A 26,641-nucleotide genomic window follows, 5' to 3' on the forward strand; every position below is an offset into this window, starting at 1 on the left:
GCCAGGCAGGCACTTTACCCATCTGGCTAGACCGTCGGCCAATTAATTATAAACAGGTAGTAAACTCGATCTTATTGCATTTGTGATAATACCAACAGCTGGAATTCTGTGAGAATTCTGAAATGTGTGTCCCCTTCACTTGAAATCTTCAGTCATATAAAAAAAATTATAAATAATGTAACGTAAGTCGGGGACTTGCTGTATCAATAAACGTTCAGCAACCTAATTGTATTAGGTTGCTGAACATTATATCCAAAAATGTTCTTTATCTATCGCCATAAAAAGTATGGCGATAGATAAAGAACTTACCACGCACTACTCACATGTCCAATATGATGCTTCCCTTTATTTTTTACAATATCGCATATGGTTTGGTCACCAACATTATAATGGTTCTTTAGAGATTTAACGGATGCACTGTTTTCAAACTTTTGAATAATTTCAAGTTTTTGTTTAAATGAAAGCACAACTCTTGCGTTTGCCCATCATTTGCACGATTTCTAAACAAAAAAGAAAATCATTCTTGCTTCAAAAAGAAGTGGAATTGCTTCCCTACTCACAGCTGCAGTTGTGTGGTAATCATGTTATGTTATTGGCTTATAATTCCAATAACTCTGTAATTTATAAAACATTTTTATATTTTCTCATTTCATCTGATAAAGTAAATATTTTCTTTGCCAATAATGAAATGTGTAAAGATATTACTTTTTTTTATTACTAAACTTAAGCAGGTAAGAAGGAGAAGATATGAATTTATTATTTAATTATATTAATTTTTCTTGTATTTAGTTCATACTGGGTTACGCTCAATGTTACACAGCCTTCAGACCGAAAGAGAGCGGTTAAAACAAGTTCTTGAGGCTGAAGCTGTGCCTACTGGGAGTAGTAGTGGCTTCATCACCAATCTAAGGATTTCTTTAAATCAGGTATTTCCTTTGCTGTTCATCAATTTTTTTTTTTTCTTTTTTTTTTTTTCAGCATTAATATTTAGGGTGATTTTTGATTTCAGTAAACTCCCATTATAGCATTCCTGCTCATAGTACTTTCTCACTTTTAACACTTCTCTTCTGGTCCCATGAGCAATCATATAGAGGGCCATGCAATTCATAAGGTTTCCATTTAAAGTGCTTTCCCACTTATATCACTATTTTAAGCTATAAAAAAAAGAATAAACCTGGATAAAACCTTCCTCCCTCTTGATTTTTGGTTTTTGTGAAAGGGTAATGGATGCTAAAAATGTTATATTGTAGTTCGATATATGATCTGAATGATGTCATATAAGGTTTCAAACTAGTGAATAAAGGAGGCACTCTCAACTACACATAGGATTTTTATTATAGCAGTGGGAGATTGATGTTGATACAGCAAATCCTGTATCAACTTGCAGTGCCTATGCTGATAAATAAACTGTAAGATATCAATAATTACCTGAATCTGACATTTTATGGAATCCATTGAATGAACACACACACACACACACACACACACACACACACACACACACACACACACACAACATATTAACATTAACAACAGAGTTACATGGTCCATTGTTTTCATCACAAAAAGTTGAAGGTAAACTGCTCGATATTACGCAACTCAATGTCACATGTCTGCTCCAAATGTCACAAATGACGCTAACTGTTGAGTTATAAACATCAAAACAAAAGTTCTAGACAAAGCATGGAGAGGTGACCAATATGACTCATAAAGAAAGAACTGAAGTAAAGAGAAGTGGAGGCCAGTGAGGAGAATAAACATTGCAGCTGTTAGTGATGCATTATGCTAAAATCAGAGGTTTGTTGGGCAGGTTCCATTGGCTGTTTGAAGCTGCTATGTTGCTCTGAGTTTTTATGCTACAATCTTAGCTGATTATATTACTATGATTGTCAGTGGATCCAGTTCTTCAGGATGGTTGATGTTTATTGAGACCAGACCTTAAAGTTGGCATCCTCAACTCTGGGGTCTAGTCTGGGCCAGCACTGTGCTCTTGAATACATGGAACATGTCCTTGTTGATAAGCAGGCCTTTGGAGTAGATTTATGTTTGGCAATGCTCTAATATAAAATGCTTCCATGGGTATGTGATGCTTGTCCGAATTTAAGATGCCTGTGTTGGAGAAATTCCACCTATGATCTTCCCTGGCTGTTGTGCAGTGTCTTAGGCCACTGTGTCACTTTTTTTCAGTATCTGTCTGGTGTTCTTTGAGTGTAAATGCCAGTTTCTTCATGCTCTGACCCACATAAACTGTCCCATAACTACCTAAACTTCACAGTTTTGTTATTTGATTTTGTAGGTTCATTTACCAGTAGTTTGAATCAGTGGGTTCCTGTATCTAAGGAGCTGTTTCAGAGACATGACGGTGGCAAGCCTTGTTTTTACATTGTAGTTTGTTTTTTTTTAATAATCTTACTATTTTGTCACTGATTCCTGGTAAAAAAAAAAAAAAAGAATTTTTATAAATGATATTGGTATTAGTCAAAAAAAAAAAAAAAAAAATCTATCAATCATACCTTTCCCATTATGAAAATTTTGTATTTGTGCTCCTGATTCTTCTCTCTTTTGCCACTGAAAATATAGCTCATTTGTTTTTACTGATTTATATACTTCTATCAGTTTTCCCCCCCCCCAAAGATGTCTATATGCTATGCTTTGTGGTCCACACTTTTTATGGCATTCTTCATATGAACATTGATTTGCACCTCTTACCAATCTGGTTGCCCTTCTCTGAACTTTCTAGAAGTTCAATATATTTTTCAAATGTGGCCTCTAGACTGGAACACAGTATTCTAAATACAGTTTCACCATTGCTTTATACAAAAGAATGATGACATCCTTTTCCCTACTTGGGTAGGTCCTAAATATCAGAGACAGGATACCATGTGCCTTTCTAGCTACCAGTTTACACCACATATAAAATTTCATGTCTGACAGAATTGTAACCCCTAAAGTCTTTTTTGTCCTGGAACACTTTTAACCTTCACTTCTCCTCGCTTGTAAGTAGCTTCTGGATTTCTCTTCCCTAGGTGCAAAACCTTGCATTTAGCAGCATTAACCTTCACGTGCCATCCTTTAAGCCATTTGTACAACTGATCTAAGTCATTTTGAAGAAAACAACTTCACTGGTTCTTATTGTTAGCCACCCTTTCCTACCTATAAATCATCAGCAAACTATAACAATCCCCCCCCCCCTGTACTTCACCAATGTCATGAAGAAAGATAAGAAACAAGTGGCCTCAACACTGATTCCTGAAGGAATCCACTTACTACATTGGTCCACCCTGAGATATAGCTATTTGTGACTACTCTTTGTCTCCTGAATTTTAACCATCCCTTAATCCAGTAAAGGAGTTTGCCATTAATTGCAGTTTGTCTAGTTTATACAATAGCCTTTTGTTGTTTTTGTTTTTGTATCCCACTAATAATATGATCAGCTAGGATCACAAGATTCCTAGCTAATCATCAAGACTCACGGCAACAAAACAGCATCAAATAGCAAATAGAAGCCTCCTGACCAATGCTTGACTTTAATGGGAATGTAGTTACCTCTCCCAGCCTTCTCTATAGCTTTTTTGCAACTGTTAGTGATGGGCTCACATCTGGTGAGTATGGGCTTGGCTCACCCGGGGGTCCTGAGCTGGATATCATCATTCTTCTATTTCTTTGTGATTTCCTTTTACTTCTCTCTCTCTCTCTCTCTCTCTCTCTCTCTCTCTCTCCCTCTCTTGCCTGGTACGGCATGAGCCTCAGGCTTCCTTGTACCATATGGCTAATAATAATAATAAGACCAGTGTGTGTGTGTCAATATTCATCTCTGAGGAAATTAAGTTATGGAATCAATGAAATATCAGATTCAGGTAATTTAGTCGATTCATCAGTGCAGGCACCTGCATGTGCATATAGGATTTGCTATATCAATGTCAGTTTCCCACTACTGTAATTGTTGTTATTGTTGTTGGTTTTTTAGGAGCATTAGCAACTAAGGCCATATTGCCCCGGGATATGCGGTGGTCATTCCCTGATCTTTCCGCATCCTCCGTATTTGGTGGTGACAGGCTCAAACCCCGGTCTAATCAAGAAGCGTGTGCTATGCACTGCTGCTCCTTCCCACCTGGCTACGGAGGTGACTCACTACTGTAATAAACAAATTGCACATAGTTGAGAATGCTTTCTTTAATCACTGATAAGTTCCACTTCATTTATATCATCTCTGATGCACATGATGTTCATTTATTTCATATTTAACTCAAAGCTTTAAAGGTAGAAATGTGTGCCTATTTTTGCATTCACACAGTCTCCCCTGCTTTTTTTGAATATCAAAGGTGTCAAAAAAAAAAAAAAAAAGTGTAGTACATTAAAAATATTTGCTGATGCTATCAAGGCAGTGTTATGAGGTGGGCGGAAACTGCTAGTTTAGAGAAATGCACAAATTAATAGATTAATGATAGCTATAGGCAGAAGTGAAAGTGAATCTTGCACTGCCTGTATTGGAATATGCAGCAGCCCAGAAAACAAGGTACTAGGGATTTCAATGCCTGTCTGAGTCATCATGGAACAAGGAAATACATGGTGTGTTAGGGTAACTAAGAGCAAGAACAGGTTCAATTATACTTCCAAGTATACCAATGCTAGGAGCATAGTAAATAAATTTGATGAATTTGAAGTGCTGGTCAAGTCAAGATGCAGACAATGTAGTGATATCAGAGACATGGTGTCACTCAGATATAAGGGATGCAGAATTTGAATATGGGGAGTACAATGTATATGGAAAGGACAGACAGAAAAGGCACTGCAGAGGAATACAGTGGGCCAGTTAATCAGAATGTCTTATAATGGGGAATTTTAACTTTACAGATATTGACTGGAATTTGCTGGTGGGTCACTCACACACTAACAAGACTTTCATGGATTTATTGGATGACTGTTTCTACAGAAGCACGTTAGAAATGTAACAAGAGAGAGCAGTACTCTTTATCTGGTTATCAGCAGTGATTCTTCATGCATTAAGAATCTGTAGGTAAAAGAACCACCAGGTGGCAGTGATCATAGTACTCATACGAGATTTACTTAAAGATGTAACTACCATCAAGGATAAAGGGAAGGGTTTTTGCTTTTGTAAAGGAAACTACAGTGATCTCAGACAGTTTTTAAATTCTGTATAGTGGGGCCAACTAATGATGTTACCAACAACAAATTCTAAATGGGAAGAATTCAGGGAAATAATCATAAAAGGTACTGGGCTTTTCATACCAACAAAAAAATCCTGTTCAAGGCTTAGGCATAAATGGATGTCAGATTAACTGTTGATACATGTAGCAGAGAAGAAAGGTACATTGAATGCTTGGATGCATATAAATTATCAGGTGATACAGAAGCCTATGGTAGATGGTTTTTATTGATTTGAAATTATTGTTTTTCTAAAACTTTTGATTTAAATTTAGTAGTATAACATTATTTTGTGATTTTCTGATTAACTTGGTGTATTTATTCTTTACTCGGCCTTGTAATTGCATAAAAGTATCGGTAAAGGTTTCCACGTGTTTCAACTCCGCTACCGTTCGTAATTTTCCCGCCATTGTGATACGATAGTTGTATGCCGTACTAGATAGCGTTAGTTGAACTTCGTTAGCAGTTAAATTGTACGTTTAAATAAATACATATAACGACTTAGATTACACACGTAATATAATTAATTATATTTAACATAATTAATAACATAACATAATTAATTATAATTAATTAATAAATTAATAGAATCATGACTCAGACCAGAGCAGCAAAGCAAAAGGCTCAAGCTAATGGAAGCGCTGTGGCTCAGAGCAGAACTGAGGGGGGCAGTTGTCCTCTGACTCACAGCCTTATAAAATGCACTGTTTGCTTGATGTTTGCAGAGCAATCGGGTACGGGACATGATACTGCCAAGGGGGATGTCTTTGTGTGTGTGCGATGCTCGATATCAGGCAACAACTCGGCGTTCTTGTGGGCCTATATGAGAGCTTGAAGGACAGGGTGGATGCCCTCGAAGAAACTAAATTGAGGGGCCCATCAAGCTCTCAGCTGCCCACATCAACGCCAGAGCTTGCACTTGGGCATCGCGTGACACAGAGACAACCCCCAAGGCAGAATGCGCTGGTCCCGAAGGAACTAGTAGTTGTTGGTGACTCTATTGTCAGGGAAACGGGGAACATGCTTTGTAAAAAAGATAGGTGGAACAGGACCAGGGTATGTCTGCCAGGGGCAAAGGTTGATGACGTTGTAGAGCGAATATCATCTTTTAAGGGCACAAAAGGTGATATAGTTGTACACTTTGGCACTAATAATATTAAGAGTAGGAGACCGGCAGAATTACTTAACAAGTACAGGTCACTGTTGAACAAAAGCCGAGAATTAGGGTTGAATTTGAAAGTGTCTGCAATTCTGCCCAGACACGATAGGAGGGAGTATATGATGAGAGCCTTGTCGATCAATTCGGCCCTGGAAAGATTGTGCAAGGCTCAAGGGGTAGAATTTTTTTCAGCCTGGACTGTACTTGTTAACAGGAGAGATTGCTTCTACAGGGATGGGATACACTTAAATAGAAAGGGTGCAAGAATATTTGCTGATGCTATCGAGGCAGTGTTAGGTGGGTCGGAAAACTGCTAGCTTGGGGGGAGACAAAGACCAATAGATTGACAGTAGCCACTGGCAGAGGTGAAAGAGATTCTTGCACTGCTTCTATTAGAATGAGCAGAAGCCTGAAAAACAAGATGCATGGTATTTCAGAGACTGCTGGGAGCCATTGCGGTACAAGTAAACACATGGGTTGTGTTAGGGTAGCTAAGAATAGAAACAGGTGCAGGTATACTTGCGTGTACACCAATGCTAGGAGTTTAGTAAATAAATTTGATGAATTTGAGGTATTGCTCAAAACATCAAAGGCAGATATTGTTGGGATATCAGAGACGTGGTGTCACACAGATATAAGGGATGAAGAACTGCAATTTGGGGAGTACAACGTCTACAGAAAGGATAGACAGGATAGGAAGTGGGGGAGGGGTTATGCTATTAGTTAAGAAACACATAAAAACCAAGGAAGTGAAGCCAGTCGACATCGCCGGACAGTGCAGTGTTGAGTCAGTTTGGTGTGACATAAGCATTGGGAGATCAAAATTGAGAGTAGGAGTGTGCTATAGGCCTAATGACTCTGATGAGTATAATAAGGAACTGTACAGGGAAATAGAGTGGGCCAGTAAATCAGAGAGTCTTATAATGGGAGATTTTAATTTCCCAGATATTGACTGGAATTTGGGGGCTGGTTACTCACACACTAGCAGGGCTTTTGTGGATTTATTGGATGATTGTTTTCTACATCAGCATGTTCGGGAGGCAACTAGAGGGAGTAATACTCTTGATTTGATTATCAGCAGTGATTCTTCATGCATTAAGAATCTGCAGATAAATGAACCACTAGGTGGCAGTGATCACAGTGTGCTGAAGTGGGATTTACTGAAAGAGGTAACTACCATTAGGGGTAAAGGGAAGGGTTATTGCTTCCGTAAAGGCGACTACGATGGACTGAGACAGTATTTAAATTCTATACAGTGGGACCAACTGATGATGTTACCAACAGCAAATTCAAAATGGGAAGCATTCAAAGAACTTATCTTGGAAGCTACTAGGCTTTACATACCAACTAAGAAATATTGTTCAAGGTTTAGGCCTAAATGGATGTCAGATGAACTAATGAGGCATATGGCAGAGAAGAAAAATGCATGGGATACTTACAAATTAACACATGACACAGAAGCCTATGATAGATACAAGTTGATATGCAACCAAGTTACAAAGGAGGTTAGGCAGGCGAAGGCAGATTACGAGAAATCCTTGGCAAGGGATGCAAAGAAAAACAGCAAAGAGTTCTTTACTTATGTAAACTCTAGAAGGAAGGGGATGAATCAGATTGGTCCACTTGATATTGATGGGTCAACTGTTGAAGATCCTGCTCAGGTAGCTAACAAACTAAATGAATATTTTGCATCGACATTCACACATGAGGAGTTATTCAGCAAGGAGAATGCCAGAGGTGTATTCAACTCTAGCAGTAAGCTACAGAATCTTGAAATAACTGGGAGTAAAGTGGAGGAGAAACTGTTGAAGATAAACACAAGAAAGGCACCCGGGGTGGATGGGATCTATCCAGTTATATTAAAGGAGGCAGCAAAGGAAGTAAGCAAACCCTTAGCCATAATTATGAGAGCTTCCTTGGACTCAGGGGAGGTACCCATGTACTGGAGATGTGCAAATGTGACCCCAATTCACAAAGGAGGATCAAAGGCTGACACAAGTAATTATAGACCTGTGAGCTTAACTTCTGTTCCAGGAAAATTAATGGAGGCACTGGTTAAAGAAGCACTGCAGAATCATTTAGACAAGACTTCAGTTATAGCTCAGACACAGCATGGTTTTGTTAAGGGGAAGTCTTGCCTGACCAACTTGATTGGATACTATGATGCAGTCACAAAAGAACTGGATGCAGGGAATAACTTTGATATTATATACTAGGATCTTAGAAAGGCTTTTGATACTGTTGCACATGGAAGACTGCTACACAAATTGGAGCAGTGTGACATTGGAGGCAAATTGCTGCTATGGATAAAGGGGTGGTTGAGGGGGAGAAGACAGAGAGTGGTAATCAATGGACACTGCTCATCGTTGACTAATGTTATTAGTGGAGTCCCTCAGGGCTCAGTGTTGGGTCCATTATTGTTTTCTGTATTTATAAATGATATTGATGATGGTATATCAAGCTTAATGTCCAAGTTTGCAGATGATACAAAGGTTGGCAGGGTTGTCAAGGACACTACTGACACTATGCTGCTGCAACAGGATCTGGAAAGGTTGAGCAGATGGGCTGAGAGGTGGCAAATGAAGTTTAACATTGACAAATGTAAAGTACTACACATGGGAAACAGCAACCCCAGAGCAACGTATCAACTCTGTGGTACTACACTGACAGTGGTAGAGAATGAAAGGGACTTGGGGGTGATTGTGCAGGCAGATATGAAGTTCTCTGAGCAGTGCAGACGGGCTGCAAGAGTAGCTCATGGAGTATTGTCAATGATATACAGGAATTTTTCCAGCAGGGATAAGGAGGTGATTATTCCATTGTATAAGGCAATGGTCAGGCCACACCTAGAGTACTGTATACAGGTCTGGAGGCCTCATTTCAAGAAGGATGTAGAGCTGCTGGAACGAGTACAGAGAAGGGCAACAAGATTAGTGAATGGAACAAAGGGGTGCTCTTACGAAGAAAGGCTTAAGTTTTGCAAATTACAGTGTCTGGAGACTAGGCACCAGCGAGGTGATCTGATAGAGGTGTATAAAGCCTTGAATGGTTTAAGCATGCTCAATGCTGATGGGATTCTTCCTCTAGCTCAGAAAAATCACCTGAGAGGGCATAAATTCAAATTGAGGAAAGACAGATGTAGGATAGACGTGCGGAAATTTGCCTTTAGCCAGCGGGTGGTTGGTTGGTGGAACAGACTGCCATCCCTTGTGGTGGAGGTTGATAGCCTAAATAAGTTTAAGGCTCAGCTGGACAGGTATTTTGAACGAACAGAGGGGTGAAGTGGAAGTGGGTTTTTTTTTTTTTTTTTTTTTGGCTGATGCTGCATAAGCTTGCTTTCTTGCATCAAATGCCTCTACTAATGCTAATGCTAATGCTAATGTAAATTAGTCTGTAATCAAGTCACAAAGGAGGTTAGGCAAGCAAAGGCAGATTATGAGAAATCTCTGGCAAAGAAAATCAGCAAAGATTTCTGTGCTTATATTAACAGAAGAAGGAAGAAATTAAATCACATTGGGCCACTTCATATCAGTTGTTTAACTGTTGATGATCCTGCTCAGGTTGCTGACAAATTGAATAGTTTTGCATCATTCACTCATGAGGAATTCTTTAAGGAAATAGAGAAAAAGTTTATCAAACTCTAACAAGGAGCTAAATGATTTTGTAATAACTGAGGAAAATGGAAGAGAAATTGTTGAAGTTAAATGTAAGAAAGGCACCTGGGGTGGATGGGATCTATCCAATCATATTAAGGGAGGCAGCAAAGGAGGTAAGCAAAGCCTTAGCTATAATTATTAGAACATCTCTGGATTCAAGGGGAGGTTCCTGTCAACTGGAGATGTGCATATGCATCCCCAATTCACAAAGGAATATCAAATGGTAACATGAATAATTGCAGACCTGTTAGCCTAACAAGTCCGCAATTATTCACATTCCAGGAAAAATAATGGAGTTGCTGGTTAAAATAATGTAGGACCATCAAGACAGGAGTGCAGTTATACTTCAGTCACAGAATGGGTTTGTTTAGGTGACCTTTGACCAATTTGATTGGATACTATGATGCAGTGACAAAGGAACTGGATGCAAAAAATAATTTTTGTATTGTACTTAGATTTCAGGAAAGATTTTGATATGTTGCACATAAGAGACTGCTGTACAAATTGGAGTAATATGGCATTAAGGGAAAGTTGCTGATTTGGATAAAGAGATGGTTGATTGGGAGTAGACAGAGAATGGTTATCAATGAACACTACTACTCTTTGTGGACTAATGTTGTTAGTCAAGTACCACAGGGTTGGGTGTTGGGCCCATTGTTGTTTTCTGTGTTTATTAATGATATTGATGTGGTTATATCAGGGCTTAATGTCTGAGTGTGCAAATGATACAAAAATTGACAGAGTATTTAATTTCAGTAATGAAGTTGTGCTGCTGCAAAAATATATAGAATTTTTCTAAATTAGGCAGATGGGCTGAGAAATGTCCATTGAATTTTGACAATGAAACGTACTCCATGTCAGTAGTAGTAATTCCAGAATAATATATCAACTGTGTGGTACTATGCTTGGAATAGTGAAAAATGAAAAGGACCTTTGAGTAATTGTGTAGTCTGATATGAAGTGCTTTGAGCAGTGAAAACTGACTGCGAGGACAGCTCACAGAGTTTTATCAGTGATATACAGGAATTTTGCTAGCAGTGATAAGATGATTAACCCATTAATAAGTGAATGGGCAACCCATGTGTTGAGTACTGTATAAAGGTCTGGAAGCCTCATTTTAGGAAGAATATAGAGCTGCTGGGCTGGATACGGAAAGGGTAACGAGATTGGTGAGGGTAACAAAGGAATGCTCTTACCAAGAAAGGCTTCAGTTCTGCAAATTGCAACATCTGGAGACTATGCACCTGCAATGTGATCTGATTGAGGTATTTAAGGCTCTGAATGGCTTGAGCAAACTCAGTGCTGATGGGATTCTTCTTCTTGCTCAGACTATGCACATAAGGGAGCATTAATTCAAATTGAGGATGGTTGCAGAATAGATATGCAGAAATTTGCCTTCAGCCAACAGGTTGATTGCTGGAATCAGCTTTCATTCATTGTTGTGGAAGTGGGTAGTTTAAATAAATTCAAGGAAGAACTAGACGCTGTATAAGCTTGCTTTCATGCATTATTTGCCACTGTCAATACTAATAGTAATGCTTTTATTGAATAGTTCCTGTTTCAAAAGTGAAACCGCTTGTCACTTTCTTTGACTTACATACAATTGCTGTTAATTCTCCATTGTTTTTTATGTGTAGTTTTCATTGTGTCATTTTCTAGCATGTTAAGCCTGATTAAGATTATTTTTTATGTCTAGTTATATCTTTGAGTCTCCAAAATAAATGTTACCTAAAAGAATTTGCATTTCTCTTATAAAAATTCTCATTTTACTAGAACTGTATCTGTGATATAGTTCTAGTAAATCCTGCAGGATAGTTATCTTTTTTTCTTGTTTTTTTTACAGTCCTAATTGCTTTTTTGTCAATCATCCAGTATTTTTTTCTTTTCCTTTATTCAGTATTTATTTTTTGTTAGTTCTTTATTATACTTTTTATATATGCTGATAATGTTGTCTGTTAGCATTAATATTGAAAAAATGATGCAAGGAGGCAAACTTGAACAGCAACAGCCAAAAAAAAAAAAAAAAAAATTGCATGTGTACCCAGGATGCACAGAAGATGTTTTATGTGAAAATGTCTTTGACAAAAATCAGAACCATTTTAAAATTGAACAGCTAGAACTGAAGAAATGAATGATGTAGTGTTTTCTGCTCACGCCCGCTACTTATTCTACCAAATCAACGTTTGGACGAGGTTAGCAAAATACAAGTCAATAGCCTATTTACCCATTTGCTGGATAGTATGATGTCACAATCATGATTGCAACAATACAAGTATTTGTATTCTTGCAATCCACATTTTCGTTACATTCCATTGTTAGGCTATAAATTCGTTACATTCCACTATAGATGTTTTCACATCAATAATTTTCTGATTAGTGAAAGGGACTGAATGTCACACTGCTATAGCTGAGTGTTCAACAATGCCGAAGTTAAATGCAGAGCATTGTTGAGAGTATCAAGCAAGCCAATCTAAGAAAATAAAGAAAATGAGTGCATGAGAACGACAAAGACTATCGAGATTGCGTAAAAGACAAACAGAAAATCAAGCATTGGATTTAGCAGTGCTTTCAACCACAGTGCCACTCCATCTAACAGTGATGTACCCAAAGTGAGTATTAATTATGTACAATGGGGCATTCCTCCAATTGCATAGCAGATGAGTTTACGTGATCAAGCTTCTTTTCCTTACACTGACTACTATTTACATAAGAACATGCATCAAGAGTTTGAAAGGAGATTTATGAAAAACGATATCTGTTCTGTATGCTACATTTGCGATTGTCTATGGTTCAAAAACAACACAAAGAAACCAGCTGCTAAAGATACACCATTGATGCATACTGTATTTCCCGATTTTGACGTCAATGGGATCCTTATGTGTAATAGCTGCAGGGAATCACTTAAGAACAACACCAGCGCTATTCCAGTGCTATCTAATTGTCAAACGGCTTTGTCTACCCAGAAATTCCATCACATTTACTGAAGTTGGATTTAGTGTCAGAAGGCTTATTTTTCCTCATTTGCCTTTCCTGCAAATAAGGCACCTGAGACATGCATATGAACAATACAGCATTCTGGGCCACATGATCAATGTCCTTGTTTCAGTCAACATGATGGTCCATCGCTTGCCAAGGGAGATTCACAATGATCATTGTATAAACGTGCATATAAAACGCAAGAAAGACATAAGGTGTCTGGAGACCAGACACCTTCGTGGTGATCTGATTTCGGTGTATAAGGCTTTGAATAGTTTTAGCAGGCTCGGTGCTGATGGGAGTCTTTCTCTTGCACAGATTATGAACCTGAGAGGGCATAAATTCAAATTGAGGAAAGACAGTTGTAGAATAGATGTGTGGAAATTTGCCTTAACCAGTGGATAGTAGATTGCCGGAACAAATTTACATCTGTCGTTGTGGAAGTTGATAGCTTAAACAAATTCAGGAAAGAACTAGACAAAGTTTTAGAGCAAATGGATGGATGAAATAGGAAGGGTTTTTTTTTTTTTTTTTTTTGGCTGATGCTATATAAGCTTTCTTGTATCATATTCCTCTGCTAATGCTAATACTAATTTAATTTATATCCAAGAAAGAGTAAAGATGCCATTAGCATTTAGTTTACCAACTCCATTTAAAGCATTGAGCACTTCAGTCAAGTCTTCTGACTGAAGCATTGAACACATCAATTAAAGTAGGTGCCTAATTTCCAGACACTGTTGCAGCACTCAACTCTTTATTAGTAAGAGTACTAATTGATAAGAGCATCCTGACTAATCTTGTTGCTCTTCTTAGTACCTATTCTAACAGGTATATTTCTTCCTAAAATAAGGCTTCCAAAACTATATACAATACTCACAGTGTAGCCTTATCATTGCTGTATACAGTGGGATAATCACATCTTTGTCTCTGCTAGCAAAATTCCTGTATGTTATTGACAGAATACCCCCTCCCCAATAAGCTCTTCCAGCAGCCTGTCTGCACTGTCAGAGAGCTTCATGTCTGACTTTACAATCATTTCTAGGTCTTTTGCATTCTCAACTGCTTTGACAATAAAAAACTGCTGCTTCTCTGGTTAGTCTGTTTACAAATCCACATTGTTCATTCACCCCCACCCCCAAAAATACTCAGATGGGTCCTCCCTGTAATCTTTAATAGCTGTACCAAACTAACCATTGATCCCATGACCTTATGGCTGAGTATTAATACCTATGTAAGCAAACAAAATGAACTCAATTACCTGTATTACCTGTAACAGGTAATACTTTAAGTGCTCTATTACCTGTCATAATCGTCAGATAATACAGCATACATATGGAGCCTAAGTTTTGTCCTTATCACCAGTGTTTCATCCACAGTACAAAAAATATGCACATTTGGTACTACTATAGATTTCCATCCTCTGATTAACCATCCATGCACACACACATAGCAGAAATTGTCAGGGTGAGTTGGGCTCTTTCTTTGCATCTGCTTAATCATTTTAGCAGTATGGTGCTAAGGAAAACATGGAAGAAATAAATAATATGCAAAGATACACAGCTAAACTGCACACATATTTACACTACAACTGTCTTTCCATTACCGAAAGAGAGAAGTGAGAGACGGACAGACCAAATTGAACACGTTAACACTTACCAACGTTACTGTGCACCTATGAACACATGCAGACAGTATTATTTGTAGTTAATACAATGGTTCAGTTACATCTACTTCCCTAAATTGTAGTAAGATATATGTATTGTGGGTAAACAAAAAAAAACTATATATGTAGAAATTGTGATGTGATGTGAATTTTTAAGAATTATTTTCAAAATCTGTGCATAAAATGTACTGCAAACAGCTGATATATTAGTAGAGATAAAAATGATGTTGGCCAGTGTTATTAGTAAAGTTAACTATTTAAACCCAAATACAAATTGCCATAATGATATGTCATTAGATTATACATAAACTTTTAATATCTTAATTCAGTTCTTTTTATCTTTCTCTGGAACATATATCTAAATATATTAATAAGTGAAATCATTATTAAAAAATAAAGTTAGCAGAAATATTAAGCATAATTTTTTTATTTTATAGGCCCTTCAACAGAACAGAGACCTATGCCTCAAACTTCATCAGATTCATACACTCTCTGACGTTACTTGTGCTCCTCCTGCTGCTGGTACTCCAGCTGGAGATAATGGAGATGAAAACACTGTAAGTTAGAAAGTTAGATATAATTTCTTATCCTGTGTCTTGTAGCCATCTATCCTGCCTGTGGACCACTGCCTATAACCTTCTCCTACTTCATCTACTGCCTCTAGTTCTTCTCTACTTATAGGATTTTCTATCTTTATAGACTATTATTTATAGTATCTTTGTAGATGTTTTATTAAACCTATAGACTATAAAAATATATTTCTCAACCTTCTGTGGCTCTTTGTAGATGGACTAAACTTCAGTTATTTTCTATGTGTGTGTGTGTGTGTGTTTTTTTTCCCCCATATGAAATCTGATGTCAGTAGAGCACAAAATATAATTAATTTTGGTAGATGAGCAAAGCCAACATATCGCTTACAATCAGCAAATTATGTATGGTATTAACTTCAGAAAATGGCAGATGTTTGAGTACAGCTAACAACCTTCAGATAAGATTGTAGGGGGGAAAAAGTATAAAATTAAATATTGCAGGAAAGTAAAATTGAAAACATAATCCTGGAAGAAAAACAATGTTACCTTTAAAAATATATCTTGAAGAATAATAATAATGAACACAGGGAACAAGTTTACAATGAATACATTCTATACCGGAGAATTATGGCCAAACTTGAAAAGAGGTTTTTTTTTTTTTTTTAATGCATTGTACAAGATTATTTTAGCAATGAATCTTTCTGTTCACTAGTAATAAATGGCTCATCATCATATGTTTCTTAGCACAGAAAGTTATATTTTGCTAAAAAGTTTTTTGGTTTTTTTTTTTTTTTTTATTCTAGTAAAACAGATTTATTTGAAACTTAGTCAAAACCCCAGATACAGATCAGAGAAGAAAAGGAAAAATCCATAATATATATCAGCTTAATGCTTTGAATCCCATGAATTATTGTTCCAGTTCTTATTACAAAGTTCTTCAGGTAGCTTCATAAATGAAAGAAAATAAGACATGATTAATATTAATACACTAAATAAATGGTTAAAAGGAATAACCCTTACAAGACATAAATAGTTGTTTTGGATATGATGAAATACACCAAAAAGTGAAATTAAATCAGCTTGACACTCCTACAGTTGTTATCAAATTCCACACTTGCAAATTTAATCAATTTTCAGACAGAATGTTGGTTAATTAATTAAAACAAAACAAAACAAATATATATAGTAAAAAAAAATTGAGGGAGATAGAGTGATAGAAGAAGGAATAGAAGATAACAAACAAAATATGTATAATAAGAGATAAATAATTACAAAATCATATTAATTATTTATCTCTTAAATATATTTTATATGCACCTTCTATCAATCTCTATCTCCCACATTTTTTTTTTGTTTTTTTTTACTTTATTTTTCTTGCTCTCCATAGGTTTAGCATTTGCTGCCTTTGATTGTGCTAGACTGCTTCCCCATTTTTATATCATCTTTTTTTCAATTTTGTTGCCTTTTTTTCCATTCTCTTGTTATTCTGTTCAATATATAGAGTCATACATCACTTAATGAAACAGATGTGTTCTAGAATATCACTTAATTAACAAAAACTTCATTATCACATAAAAATAACAAGCAAGGATAGGGATATGTTTCTATATGCAAAAATAAACACGATGCAAGAAAATTATTTTATTCAAAATAAATGATACACATTTACTTTAAAATTAAATTAAAAGAGAACAAAAACTAAGCGAATTTCAAAATAACTAAACAAACAATTGTAGAATTCTCTAGTTATTCTTTGTTAGTATTCGAAGGTCTTTTATAAAATTAATCTAGCATTGATTGCTTAGTGTTCTTTAATTTCTTGCATACCATCTCACTATAATAATTTAACACTTTCCATACTAAATGTAACTTCGTGCAAAATCAGGATTGTTTTTGCACAAAGTTTTACTTCATTTAAGCAATCAGATAAAACTCTTTTTTTTATTAATGATCTCTCTGAAAGAATTTTTTTATCATCTGTAGAATGCACAGTTTTTTCTTCCACTTGCTCTGTCAACTCTTGTAGTTCTTCATCTGTTAGATGCTCACCATTGTTATCCAACAACCCTTGAATGTCACCTACATCGATCACTTAGAAGTCACCTTCCCGTGACATTTGTATGATATCTTCTTTAATAGTAGAAATATCAGATTTTATCCTGTTATGTTCTTGTATTACTTCAGGCCATACCTTCTTCCAAATAGTATTAAGAGAATGACATGTTACTTCTTCCCAGGCATCACTAATATTGTTTATTGCTTTTGTTTTGTTGTAATTCTTCCAGAATTGTTTGATTGGCTGTTCCTGATTGTCAGTGGTCAATTAATTGACTAAAAATGGATCATGGATACTAGGCCTTAAATGTGGCTATAATACTTAGGTCCATTGGCTGTATAGCCGATGTTGTATTTGGTGGATGTAAGATCACTGGAATGCAAGCTTAATGTGATTACGCTTGCAAGTTTAATGTAATTTGGAAGAGGTAATAATGTAGGCACATCTTTGCATACATTCACTGGAAATAAATTTTCATGAGTGCTAACTAAAATAAATAAACAGTAATAAACTATAAATGGCCCTTCTTCAGCCTTTTAATGACCATGTTAGCTCTCTCTCTCTCTCTCTCTCTCTCTCTCTCTCTCTCTCTCTCTCTCTCTCTCTAAAACATCTACTGAGATCAGTAATTAGATTTAAGACCTAATTAATACAGTACAACAGCCCATCCAACTTATGGCATTCCACTCCTCTTCCTTTTCTATCAGTCAGATGCAAGCTAAGAAATGCCATAGCAGTTTCATCAACTGCATTAATAGAGAAATAGCTAAATTCCAATGATTACTGTAGGAACAATTTTATTCATGGCAGTGGCTGCTATTTTTTTTGTTAACCATAGCTACCGACAGCTTTCAAAATCTGAAACCACAATAGAGCATCGAAAATCTGAATGTCAATATTTCAAAATGTCAATAATCTGAACAAGCCAGCATTTATTTATTTTTTATGCTGGTGCCATAAAATAATTACAGTAAGCACCAGTTATTGTAATCACATTTGTGAATTGAATTTTGATTCTATTAAACGGAAATTCTAATAAGCAAAAATCAGAGGAATATTATCCACAGACTATAAAAATGAAGATTTTATATCTTGCACATATTTACACTTTTATTACTTTACCTATTAAAAAATTAAATGAAACATGAAAATCGACAAACGATCAACAAACTGAATGCTGTCCAACTCAACTACTCTTGCTGAAAAGGGCAAGAGATCTGGCAACAAAGAAATTAAGTTCGAAATGGTGCAGCAAAAAACAAGTAATTATTTTCGTTCAAGGCCTATATGTATGTGTCATTGTGGTTGAAAGTTCCTTTTTTTTTTTTTTTTTTTTTTAAGTCTCCAGAACAGTATTTTTGAAAAGTTCGAAAATCCAAACAAATCGGAAGTCCGAACTAACCCCAGCCCCAATTAGTTTGAATTATTGACACTCTACTGTACTTTCATATTATTTTTGTATTGGGGGGGGAGAAGGGAATTTTGAGATGGATGTGCACCATCAAAAAATCTGCTCCCCCTTGATACAAAAAAAAAATCATCAACTTTCAGAATCCTTTGCCAATCCCATCAAACATCTCTCCTCCATATCATTCCATCCTAGGAGAAAAAATAGCTAGAATTGCCAATGGCCATAACATCAACATATTCTTCAAAGGAAACACTAAATTAAAACAGATTGTCAACTCTTCCTTTTCCACCCTCAGCTAGTGTGCAATTACTAGAATAAAATACAGTTTGACTCAGGTTTATTAAGGATGACAACATTTCCATATCTGAGCTTGATTTTCACAAACTAGTTTTATGCGATGGAGGGAGAGAGAGAGAATTTTGTGTGCTTTATTTATAGAACTAAATTCTCAATACAGAAAATTTGGAAAGAAATATCTGGAAGGTCATTAAAGAGATCAGGACAGAAACACTACCTACAATAATAAATAATGTATTAAAGAAGATATTAACAGAAATGGTGCCACAGAACAGAAAATGGTGCCATTTTCTTCAAATGAAAAGATGTTATTTACAATAGGGAAGGATAAAGAAATGTCTAATTTCTATTCTACAAAATACAAATTATAATATAAAGTTCACTGTCACAGGACAATTTATTTATAGTGTGATACTTAAAATAAACTTAAGTACTCAGACTGAATTTCTTATAATTGGCATATTTGACAGTATTAGACATAACTCTTAGATAAGATGGACAAATAGAAAAATCAAATGGGATCAAAAAGAAATCAAATGCTTAAAAAGTTGAGTGACTGCTTAACTGCACCACAGTGACTTATCCATCTCTTCCTGATATTGCCATCATCTCTGGCTAAATGGATGAAGTGAGAAGTTTATTGAAACCAAACACATCCAATTGCCAAAGACAATTTTTTTCAACAGTGTAATTTTCTATCATGCCATGCAATAACAGATTTATGGGGGGAAAAGTATAGACTTGTAATGCTTTGTCCATGAATGACTGCTGTTATAATGAGGTTCTTGAGGTTTGTAACAGACATTCTCTCAGGTTTAACACACTAGGGCTAACTACCTGGGAGTCTAAAATGCTGATGGAAATGATATTTAGTTGCTACTTGAGTCGATTGGACTGAATTTTGGTGAAGTCCCGTCATTCTGCAACAACTAAATCCTCTGCTTGCACCTGTACAATGGTGGGACTCTTAGTAACCCTGGGTATATAACTCCCATATGCAAATCTTGAAATATTGCCTGGTATACTGACCCAGGTGTGAATCAATATAAGCCAGGATCAAGGTGTGGCATCCACACCACACTTAGGAAAGACACCCCTATGTGTCACCAGGCTGTACAAGTTGGCAGACGACCCTTATCATCCAATGCAATACCACCACTTTGCTTATTGCAGGCTTCAAGCGGCGAAACCCATGTTTAGTCTCCAGAGAAAAAGCTTTGGAAACCGCTATTTCTTCCATCATGTAGTATAAGCAATGTCTTTTGAGGTTATGATGGGCATCATGCAGGGCCGGATTTACGTATAAGCTAAACAAGATACAGCTTAGGGCCTCACATTACCAGGGGCCTCGTGCCATTTTAAAAAATCCTTTTTTTTTCTTTTTTTTTTATATTGTCACAGGTGAACAGCAAGAGAGAAGTACCTCATACAAGTTATAGCTTAGGGCCACAGCAAGTTTAAATCCGGCCCTGGCATTATGGCATGATCCAGTATTCCTTACATTTCAAGGGTAGAGCACTAAAAGGGTTTTCACAGGCCAGCTGCTAGATAGTCTACCATACCAAACTATTGGTAACTCTCTAGGAAGCATCTGGATCAGTTGGTGTATAATCTCGCTGCTTCTAACCTGCCAATAGCAACTGGAGGGAGTCTGAGTAGTGTGTATGTGGGAGCATTATTGAAGCCAGGTTATGTCGAGCTGAGTATATTCTTGGTATGTGCATGCCATATCCAAAAATTTTATTATTTCACACAATGTGTCCCCCCCCCTTCTTTACTACTGAATATGTCATGAATAGTCAGATTAATAGAACTAACTTATCTGCAAAAAGATCTAAACTTTCCAAATGCTTCCTCATTCATTTCACAAATGTACATAGTCTCAGTGATATCTGATATCCATTTCCACTTAGTCTGCCAAGCCTCCTTTACTTTTTCTAATAGAATTGCAATTATTAGTTGATTCAGTAGTGACTGGAGGGAGCTGCTCATCTCAGTTGTCTTATTCACTGTACAATTCCTTTCACTTCAAAGGTGGCACTTCTAAATATACATCTGCTATTTCCCATCAGATTTGTAATTTGGAATCTCCTTTTTATATTGTCTGGATTAATATCTCTCCACCCCATTCTGTCACATTCATCTGTTGCCTGGCGCATTATAGCCTTAGATGCTAATGCACCATAAAATCCTAAAACAAACAAACAATCATCTGTTGCCTCCCTCAATGCATGCATTGCACTACACAGCTTTCAGTTAAATATGTCACTGTTGACTGCAGTTATTACCATAATACCTGCATAGCAAATCTACAGTTGCTAATGAACTTACAGAAGCCATTAATGTTAAAAGATTTTATTGGAAACAATGCAAATCTCATGGATCTCTTCAACTATTTTAAACAGATCCAGTTATATTCTGATTTATTATAGCTTCTTCATGAACTAGCTTGCCTCATAGGCAATCTTTGAATAGGAATATCTTGGCCCTAGCTGTCCATGTGCCATTAAATAACCATACCAACAACAACATCTGTTACTCTATCAATCTCCCAATTTCCCCTAATCACTTGAAAATTTTTAACTTCTTTTCTTTGAAACCTGACTTTCTCTAGTCAAACTTTCCTAATAATGACATAATTTTCTTTGGGTGATTTTAAAATGTTCACAACTCTAGCTGGCTTAAGTTTTCTTGTCTCACAAACCCAGCTGGTTGAAATTCTGAGGCTTGTGCAAGTAATAATGACGTTGCACAGATTGTTCATCTACCAGAATACCATGCAATCCTAACCACACATCCACCACTCTGGATCTTTTTCTCATGAATAACCTTTCCAGGTACATGGTCGAGGTGAGTGATCCTCTAAGCATCACAGATCACAACTTCATGATGGTTTCTTCTCCATTGGAAACTTTCTCTCTCGTAGCCATTCTCAGCCTTGTGTTGCCTTGTGTTGTTTGTCATTACAAGAATGTAAAATGGGATGATCTGTGAGATTTCTATTCTTTTTTTTGGTTCGATTGCTGTTTAAATCTTCTGATGTCAGTGAAATTATTCTTGGGATTGAAATCCTTTATTACACAATTCACCTTAAAATCTTGTCCTTTATCTGAACCTTGGTTTTCCAGTAAATTCACTACGGCTGTTCAAGACAATGTTGCATATCACAGTTGGCTCACATTCAAATCTTCAAGTTCATTGTCTGCCTAAATTAAAGCCCTCATGGGTAACACAGTTGGTAGAATCGCCATCCTTCCCACACCAGGTGGAAAAGACCTGAATTGGAGTCCCGTTGATGATGATGTGAGGAATTTTTGTGGACCTTTTTCACAATGTGGTTCTTCAACAATGCTACTACCCTCCCCTGAGACAGACTTTCTCGGGGGGGGGGGGGGGGGGGGGTTAACATGCATGTTTTTTTCTTTGCAGAAATTTAGATTTTTCATCCAGCAAACAGAAAACCAACCACAGAACACACCCAATTTTGCAGACATTATTTATGGAGCAATATGGCCTTATTCGCTAATGCTCCTAAAAACCTTACTACAATAACAACCTGAACTACAGCTCCCAACAATTGTAAAGCACTTATTAATCAATCAAAAATAGATTTTGAACAGGCTAAGAGTAAAAAATGTGCTTCTCGTCCAAATGGTACTTTGCCATTTGTCTCTTGCTGAAGCTGTTTTTGGCTGCAGCTTTTGCTTATCTGTACTCCCACCTCTGTTAAAACCTGATTATTATCACCTCAGCTAAAGATAAACCCAATGTGCTAGCATCAGCATCCTATTTTTTTTTTCTCACTCTTGTATTAACAATCTTGGTAAACCCTTCCTACCATTCCCAGTGCACTCCACTCAGTACTTCCTGTAGTCTTCTGTCAAAAGTATGTCAGAAGTTTGAACAATTTTGATGCCAAGAAAGCTCCAGGTCCCAATGACATTTCTCCACATATTTTCAAAACCAGTGCTACTCCTGTTCTTGCTTTCTTGCATCACATGCCTCCATTACTACTACTACTATTTTACACTTTTTTTATTCTACTGGTGTTTTTCCTCCTGCTTGGAAGTTTGCACATATCCATCCACTTCCTAAAAAAGGTGAGAAATTTCTCCCATCCAGTTATTCTACTATTTCTACTTTCTACTCTATCTTATACTCTTTTTAACATAAACCACCAACTTCTAAACTCTTCTGGAACCTTCCATCTGATCAATGTTTGCCAGTGTGGATTCCATCACTGTCTCTCCTTTGGTGATATATTGGCTTATGTTACCCATCCATGGAGAAATTCAGTGAAAACGTTTGGTGACGCAGAAGCAGTCTCTCTCTTGACATTTCAAAGGCTTTTAGTTGTGTTTGGCATAAAAGTCTTCTAAATAAGTTTCCGTCTTATGGATTGCCATCTGTTCTTTGTAACTGGGTATCCAATTTTCTCTCCAGCTGCTCACCGTATGTTATGATAGATGGGTCTCTCGCTCTCTCTCTTCTAACTTCTGCACTAATTCTTATGCTCACAAGGTTCAGTCCTTTCTCCCACTCTTTTCCTTTTGTATATTAATGACCTTCCATTGACTGGAAATGCTATCCATAGTTTTGTTGATGACAGCACATTGCATTCCACCTTCCAATTTGAGAAACTTTCCCTGCACAAACAGCCTCAGCTTCTTGAATATCCACTACCAATTTCTGAAATGCTGATCTCCAGGTAATTTTCCACTGAGGTGAAGATAACTTAGTTAATCTCAATCCTTCTAAAACTCAGTCCTGTAGGATGAACTAAGATATTCCTTGAAATTGCTGAGTAGGTACGCAGTGTTATTTAAAGATAATAAAGCACTCAAATCTACATTTGTATAACGATATTTATTTCTGAATTGGAAATGTGTACATAATGGTGTCAAACATTTCATGGTATTTTCTTACCAACTCCTCCATGACAGCAGTCTTTTCAATGTCACTGTCACAAAAGGTTACTTCAGCCATTTTTAACAATTTCTTATGACCAAAGTAAGAAAATACCACAAAATGTTTGACTCCCTTATGTACATATTTCCAATTTGAAAATAAAAATAATTATACCAACGTAGATTTGAGTGCTTTATTATCTTCAAACAACTCATTCCTATCACAAAAAGATTCTTCTTCTGCTCCTGTGCTTATCTTCAACAATGCTCAGATTCCTAGACAAGATCACATCTCTATTAGGGATTACCCTAACTTCTAATCTCTCTTGGCATAAGCACATCACAAATATTGTTTCCTGTGCATCTAAAAAACTTGGTTTTCTGTTTCCCTTTCAGCATTATTTTTCTTCTAAACAGCTATTCACTCTGTACAAATCTCAAATCTGCCCTACCATGGAATATTGGTCCCACATTTGGGATGGTGCCCTCATAACTTCTAATGGCACTGTTATTCTGAATTGACTTCTATAATTCCCTCTCTCTCTCTCTCTCTCTCTCTCTCTCTTACCAAAACAGATGTCTAATAGAATAGGGATATTCTATCTGCATTAATGATACCCACTTTCAGATTTAACTCTTCTGTCAACATCACCTCTGTACAGTTCTTAACCTGTGTGTAATTTGTAGGAATAAAAGCTGTGCCCTTTGAGCACTTTGTACACAAACTAGTAATTAACTCCTATCTCTTGGGTGATTTATTGAACACATTAATGGGCTACTTATACATTCAGCTAAAATAGATGATATATTCGTATCCAGAGTGAGATGTGTCATCAATGCTTCTAGTATCGTTAAATGCTGAAGTGAATTCCAGCAAACATGTGGCCTTGGCTTTGGCCATAGCTTTGGCTTTTGTGGGGATAAAAGCAATTGAATTTTTCCTGAATTCTAAAAATAGTACAGCTGAGCTTTCTGTTATATTGTGCAAAAATACCAGCTGAGCTTTCTCTTGTATTGTGCAAACTGAATTTTTAATATGAAAAAATCTTTGCTGGAAGAGCAAAGATTTTTTCATATTAAGAATGAATGCCCAAGAAGGAATAATTAAATCATGATGACTAAGACAGTAGATCTAGAGATATGATTTCACAATAAAATAACTGTTGCAGACATCAAAAGCAATTGCTGTCACTGCATCCTCCTATTGATGATTCTAAACAATAAGATTTTTATTAAACTTTTCAATGGCAACAGAATTTCGCAAGTAGGGCTGTTATTAAATTTTCCTATAGCAGTAGGCTTTTGTAAATAGGATTATTATTATATTTTCCTTTAGTAATGGACTTTTGCAATATTCTTTATATTTGGAACTACAACATCCATACCAAAATACCATGGTGCTTTCACGTCCCATTCAGCAAAGAGCAATAATGATTCTTATATTCTAATTTTTATACATGGTTTTCCTCTTTCTCTACCTATGCAACTGTTGTTGTCATGCTTAAACATTGTAACAGGAGAAACTGCATAATAATATTGTGTAGAAATCTGTTTGCACCATTGGAACCTTGATTGATTTGGAAAATTTCATTGTCCTAGGAATTCTTTCATCTGTATAAATTCAACCACAATTCACTAAAGGTTAGATGCTCTTACCTGGCCTTGGCCCAATAATATATTAATGTGTAAAGATGAATTCATTCACAAATTTTAAAAAATAATAATTTAAAAAAAGTTTCCTTTTTTTTTTGTAATCTTTGCTGGCCCCTTGGTCAGAGGAATTTACAGCTTCATTATCATTACTATAAATGGGCACACATTTTTTGTGGCAGCATTATGAATTCAATCACAGAATGCTCATAAGGGTTATCATGTTCATTGCCTTATGATTACATCCAGCCCAAGAAATAATATGTTCATTCTCTCTTTATGTGTGATTAAATTAAATGTTTTATGAATAAATTGTTAAAATTGGTGAAACTTATTTAAAAAAATCTGTATAAACGTCCCGGAAGAAGAAAAAAATAAGGATACATGACTACCAGAGAAAGGGTAGATTTCAATACTATGCCACTAAACTATTTCAAGAGCTATCTGTGTCATTGTACAGCAGTATCATGAATTTATAATATACAGTACAGATTTTCTCTCAATTTGGCCAAAAGGAGAAAATATATATAAATTAAATGCTGGTTCATATTTTGAACAATTTTCAGATACCACTAAATATTGGTTTTTATTTTTTGTTTTTTTAGCTCAAATTGTATCAATGCAAACATTTAAAATATAAGTACATTTTGTAAATTTAAGACTCAGTGTTGTGAGTCAAAGTAAACGAAACTTTAAAGAATACATAATCAGTTTGAAGTCTTTGCTGTGCTCACCCCCTTACAGCTCATTCATCAACCTCTACAGCCTTCCCTGTCTCACGAGAGCTCCTCTGTCTTGTCTGCTTCAGAATACTTTGATGCAGCTGAAATCCTGTCCAACTGCAGCACTTCTTCAGAGGTAGGAATACCTTTCTTATAATACTTTATATATTAAGGACTATACAGAAATCAATATTTAGTTTAACAGTATTTCGATTTGGTAAATTTAAATATTTGTCCTGAGTTTTTGATTTATTCCTTAGGTTCGATATACATAATTCCAAAAACCCAAAATCGTTACAGGTAGGAATTATAAAATGTGTGTGGTAGTACTTAAAAAAAGTTTTTCTGCTGATATTAAATTTTAATCTTGAGTAATCTTCTTTAAGAATCATTTTAATTGTTTGATTATTTTCTCATTTCTTGTTCCAGCTGCACATTAGCTGTAGCT

The 26,641-nt window shown here is 36.2% G+C and overlaps 1 protein-coding gene across 9 annotated transcripts in view; it reads left to right on the forward strand.

Annotated features, from left to right (window-relative positions):
* Positions 1–26,641, forward strand: part of LOC150075804 (oxysterol-binding protein-related protein 6-like) — a 401,843-nt gene that overhangs the window by 318,412 nt on the left and 56,790 nt on the right. For 7 of the 9 annotated variants that reach the window (XM_090387959.1, XM_090387962.1, XM_090387957.1 and 4 more), the window contains 3 exons: positions 790–926; positions 15,058–15,177; positions 26,216–26,329. In XM_090387959.1, the coding sequence (XP_090244085.1) occupies positions 790–926; positions 15,058–15,177; positions 26,216–26,329 (371 nt within the window). The remainder of the gene's footprint in view (positions 1–789; positions 927–15,057; positions 15,178–26,215; positions 26,330–26,641) is intronic. The other 2 variants (XM_090387963.1, XM_090387965.1) reach the window with 2 other exon arrangements.

Source organism: Mastigoproctus giganteus, chromosome 13, assembly GCF_048544385.1.
Source record: "Mastigoproctus giganteus isolate SK-2022 chromosome 13, ASM4854438v1, whole genome shotgun sequence".
In the NCBI taxonomy this organism is placed as follows: domain Eukaryota; kingdom Metazoa; phylum Arthropoda; class Arachnida; order Uropygi; family Thelyphonidae; genus Mastigoproctus; species Mastigoproctus giganteus.